The 5,000-nt window shown below is 47.5% G+C and overlaps 1 protein-coding gene and 1 long non-coding RNA gene across 7 annotated transcripts in view; one reads left to right on the top strand and one right to left on the bottom strand.

The window, feature by feature from the left end:
* The window catches only part of LOC114067373, a 10,457-nt gene extending 7,758 nt beyond the window's left edge, over positions 1–2,699 (bottom strand). The window contains exon 1 of the long non-coding RNA XR_003573385.1: positions 2,688–2,699. This is a non-coding gene — a long non-coding RNA (uncharacterized LOC114067373). The remainder of the gene's footprint in view (positions 1–2,687) is intronic.
* MYCN (MYCN proto-oncogene, bHLH transcription factor) overlaps positions 1–3,534 on the top strand; it is a 6,044-nt gene extending 2,510 nt beyond the window's left edge. For 5 of the 6 annotated variants that reach the window (XM_027902758.1, XM_027902757.1, XM_027902759.1 and 2 more), the window contains exons 2-3: positions 1–827; positions 2,016–3,534. The exon at positions 1–827 is cut by the window's left edge and continues 6 nt beyond it. In XM_027902758.1, the coding sequence (XP_027758559.1) occupies positions 104–827; positions 2,016–2,617 (1,326 nt within the window). In that variant the 5' untranslated portion in view covers positions 1–103 and the 3' untranslated portion in view covers positions 2,618–3,534. The remainder of the gene's footprint in view (positions 828–2,015) is intronic. The other variant, XM_027902760.1, reaches the window with a different exon arrangement.
* The last annotated feature ends 1,466 nt before the right edge of the window (positions 3,535–5,000 follow it).

Here is a 5,000-nt window from a genome sequence, read left to right as displayed (position 1 = left end):
GTCTTGGGAGAACCTCTTTTCTTCTTCCCCTTGGTGGAAATACTTATAAAACCTGTCTTTGAAACCATTGCCCAACCCAGGGATCAGCGAACAGAGACCCGTTATGCCAGGAATGGTCACTAAAAACCCAGATCTCGAGTTCGACTCTTTGCAGCCCTGTTTCTATCCAGACGAAGATGATTTTTATTTGTGCGGGCCGGACTCTGCTCCCCCCGGCGAGGACATCTGGAAAAAGTTTGAGCTGCTGCCCACCCCTCCCCTGTCTCCCAGCCGGGCCGGGCTCCAGGAGCACCCTCCGGGGGGAGCCCCGGTGCCGTGGGGAGGGGCGGCCTTGGGGGGCTGCCGCCCCACCGACCCCCTGGACTGGGCGTCCGAGCTACTCCTGCTGCCCCCCGAGGCCGACCTGTGGGGCGGCGCGGACGGAGGGGATTACTTCGAGACGGGGCCCGGCGTGACCAACAATCTCAACTCCATCATCATCCAGGACTGCATGTGGAGCGGCTTCTCGGCCCGCGAGAAGCTGGAGCGGGCGGTCAGCGAGAAGCTGCAGAGCAAGGCGCCCGTCGCCGCCGCCCCGCCGCCCCCCCCGGGGCCCGCGAGCGGCCCCGCCGACGGCAGCGGCCGGACGGAGCTGGGCGGCGCCGTGCCCGAGTGCGTGGACCCGGCCGTGGTGTTCCCCTTCCCCGTCAACAAGCGGGAGGCGCCGGCGGCAGCCCCGGCGGCCGGTGGGGCTCCGCGGGGCGGCCGCTCTCCGCGCCCCGCCGGGGACAGCCGGGCCAGCAGCAGCAGCAGCAGCAGCTCCGGGGACGACATGCTCAGCGATTCGGGTAAGCGCTCCAGCCCCGCGTGGTGCGGAGAGGGGTGGCGGCTCTGAACCCCCATAAGCTGCCCCGGGCGGACGGAGGCGGCTGCGCCTCGATGGCGGCCCCGGGCGGGGCGGGGCGGGGCAAGCGGCAGGCGGCAGCAGGGGCGGCCCAGCCCGGGGCCCCCGCGGGGGTGGCGGACACGGCCTGGGGGCAGCGCCCGCCCGCTGCTTCTGCTGAGCGGGCAGGGCTGGGGGCCGGCGGGGCTGAAGCTTCACCGGGGAGCCGGCCCGCCCCGGGGGAGCTGCGTGGTGCCGGGGAGCCCCGGGCTCCTTCACCGCGTCCTGCCCCTCGTGGGGCGAGGGGGGCGGTGCGGGCCGCCACTGCCACCCTGGGCACGGGGTGTATGGGGTGACCGTGTGCGTGTGCCCTCAGGCGCGATCCGGAAAGACTGGAGCCGGGCTAGTGACCCCTAGAACAGCGCTAGTACTGACAGAGCCCAAAATACCCAAAACATCCCCTGTCCGTGCACGCAGAGGAGTCCACTTGAGATGAAATGCGGTTCGGCGTGTGTGTATGAGCTGGTCCCTATGATCACAACCACAAACTTGGTGATCCGTCCCGGGTTTCAGAGCCTGCTGTCCCTTTAATGTCTGGTTTGACAGCTTTGGGTGAGGAAGCACTTCCAACAGCTGTCTTCTTGGCAGTGCACCAAGCGCCGGCTTAAAGGGTCCCCGGCTGGAACAGCTTCACCTTCTGCCTCAGAACAAACCCAGCGATTGTTTCGTTTTCCGGCTGCTTTTCTACCAAGCAGGGGCTGTGTTGTGGCTCTGTGCTTGCCTTTTGTGCTGCAGCTCGATGATTCCATTCAAAATACATAATTTCTGTGTAAAAATTCTTTTCTGCCTCCGCGATTATGTGGGTGGTAGCCCCGCTTTGATTAAAAATCAGACATGTTTAAAAAAACCCACCTTAATAAACTTGAAAAGTTTTCAGAAATCACTGTTCCTCGCTCATTTCATGTGCATTACATTACTTTAACAGATCTATATCTGACTGCATATGGTGGGCACACCCTGTTTTTTGCCATCAGTTATTTCATTACTGCTTTTACCGGATATATTTTGTCAATAAATACATCTGGATTGATACTTGGTCGGAGTATTTTCAGTCAGAATTACATCTATTTTATTTCCTGTTTTTTTTTACCAGAAGATGATGAAGAGGAGGAAGAAGAGGATGAAGAAGAAGAAATAGATGTTGTTACAGTGGAGAAAAGACGCTCCTCCACCAACAAGGCTGTTACTACCCTTACTATTACAGTGCGTCCTAAAAATACCACTTTTCCATCAGTTAGGACACAGCAGAATGGACTGATTTTAAAGCGTTGTGCACCGATTCACCAGCAGCATAATTATGCTGCTCCTTCTCCATATGTGGAGCCTGAAGAACCTCCACCACAGAAAAAGCTAAAAACCGAGGTGCCCCGTCCAGTGAAGCCCATGATCCAACCAAAGCCTAAGAGTTCAAGTCCTCGAAACTCTGATTCAGAGGATAGTGAACGGCGACGCAACCATAACATTCTGGAGCGTCAACGACGTAATGATCTACGGTCAAGTTTCCTCACACTAAGGGACCATATTCCAGAACTGGTTAAAAATGAGAAAGCTGTGAAAGTTGTGATCTTGAAAAAAGCCACTGAATATGTTCATTCTCTTCAGGAAGAGGAGCAAAAATTATTGCTAGAAAAGGAAAAATTGCAAGCCAGACAACAACAATTGCTAAAGAAAATAGAATACAGGAGGACTTGCTAGACTTTTTTTTGTTTTGGTTCTTTTTTTTTTTTTTTTTTGGCTGACCAGGACAGTCATTGCCACTTTGCACATTTTTGATTCTTTTAAAAAAATTGTGTTTTTTGACGTTAAGAATGTTGGTTTTAATTTCAATCCAGTCCCTGAAGTAATTGACAAACTGTATTATCCGGGTACGGAGCAAATGGATGTTCTTGCAAGGAGTTTATTGCAAGACTACCAAACAACAATGAACTGCCTTTGTTTTTCTTAAGAACTGTAGATGGTGGGGAATTTTTTTTTTTTAATTGTTGTGAGCATTTGGAGCTGCTGATGACATCTAGTTGAGTTTTAAAATGTTCATTCCTAAGTTTTATGGTGCTTATGTTCTAACAGATGTTACTTTAGGGGTTGGCATTTTGTACCCCTGTGGGAATTTCTGTAAATACCATCTACACACTTGCCTTTTGTACATGTCTTGGGTTATGAGAGGTGGCTTTTGCTGCCAGTATTAGACTGGAAGTTCATACCTAAGTACTGTAATACCTCAATGTTTGAGGAGCATGTTTTTGTATACAAATATATTGTTAATCTCTGTTATGTACTGTACTAATTCTTACATTGCCTGTATACTTTAGTATGATGCTGATACATAACTAAATTTGATACTTATATTTTCGTATGAAAATGAGTTGTGAAAGTTTTGAGTAGATATTACTTTATCACTTTTTTGAACTAAGAAACTTTTGTAAAGAAATTTACTATATATGCCTTTTCCTAGCCTGTTTCTTCCAGTTAATGTATTTGTTAATGTTTGGTGCATAGAACTGGGTAACTGCAAAGTTCTGTGTTTAATTTCTTCCAACGATGTACATTTAGTGCTGCGTCTTATAGCACTTTGAAATACCTCATGTTTATGAAAATAAATAGCAATTACATGATGTGCCATTTACTATTTTTCTTTTAAATAAAATCTTTAACTTTGCAGTGTTGATGAAATACAACAACATGGTCCTGTATCCTGGACATTTCAACTCTCAAACTATAGGTGATGCTTTTTTTACAAAAACTCAGCCAGGCAGGAAATTTCTATTTCTGGTTGAAAAACAATTGTAGTAAGAACATTTTCCCTATTTCATACTTATGATGTCACGATCATTCAAGGGGACCAGATGTCACAGTTAATGGAATGATGTTGTGTCTTACAAAGACTTCTGAAATATCCATTGTAACCAGAGAATTGGGAGGGATCAGAAACAACACAGTTGGCATGCTTCTGATAAGGGACTGGTCTCATCGCGGCACACAGGTGGGTAAGTATATGATGGAGGTACAGTTGCCAAAGCACAGAAACTGAAGTGCTGGTAGTAAACAAAAGATTTTACTTGGTTTCTGTTCTTTGCATTACAAAAGGCTTAAAGCTGTTCCATCATTGCATGGAGGAATTAATGTTCCTGTTGGTAGCTGAAGATCCTGTTTGTTACTACTTGTTTTAAGTTAGTAAAATTAAAAATCCTAGGGAAGATACAGAGCCATGCAACGTGTGTCAAATGAACGTGAAACTGGCAGGGGGTTGTCTTAAGAGGTGACATTTGATGTGAGCAAGATGTGAAAGTCCATGAAATATGTTTGGTCATTGGGTTAAACACCATGGGACTAAGGAGTTGCCTGTACAGGTATTTGTGACATTGTCTTTCTTCACACTGACAGAAAAAGAAGGTATGAATTAAGAACAAAATGGCCAGTAAGTCCTTTGAGGATCCACTTGTAAGAAACTAGTCTGGGACATCAATCCCTACTGGAGCCACAAAGGAAGTTGCTTGGTGATGGAAGTACAGAAATCTCAGGTTTGCTATGAGGAAACAGTAAGTGCAGAATGGGAGCAAAATCACCACAATAATGGATGTGCCATATGTCCATCCCTACAGTTTGTTATGTATTCATAAATCTGTGTGTTCTTGGGCCCCAGCCAGTTTCTGTACCGTGACCGTTGGGTTCAGTGCAGTAAATCCAGACCTTCAACAGGTGCAAACTGATGTGACACTGGATTCAGCTAGGCATTTGACAAGTTTAGGCATTTGAAGAACTGGCCTGAATAGACTTGAGATCTAAATTCAGACTTGACCACAGTCATTCCATCCATAAAATCTTCATTTTCATTCCCTTGATGTGTACTTTATCATGATTCTTCCACTTTCCTAGCACAGTGAAAAAAAAAACAATAAAAGCCTAAGCAGAGACAATTGGTGTGGACAATTACAGGGTACATTTATTTGTACTAGCTAAACCAATTTTCAAACCTCATTTTATTAGCCAATTGTCATACTGTTTTCAAACAAGGTATAAGTCACGAGTCTTCCTGAAGAAGGAAAGCTTCCCTTCCCTTCCCTTCCCTTCCCTTCCCTTC

This window comes from Empidonax traillii, unplaced genomic scaffold (assembly GCF_003031625.1).
Source record: "Empidonax traillii isolate 1590-97213 ecotype Southwest subspecies unplaced genomic scaffold, ASM303162v1 scaffold907:size245971, whole genome shotgun sequence".
Classification (NCBI taxonomy): domain Eukaryota; kingdom Metazoa; phylum Chordata; class Aves; order Passeriformes; family Tyrannidae; genus Empidonax; species Empidonax traillii.
This window is presented reverse-complemented; position numbering and strand designations above follow the sequence as displayed.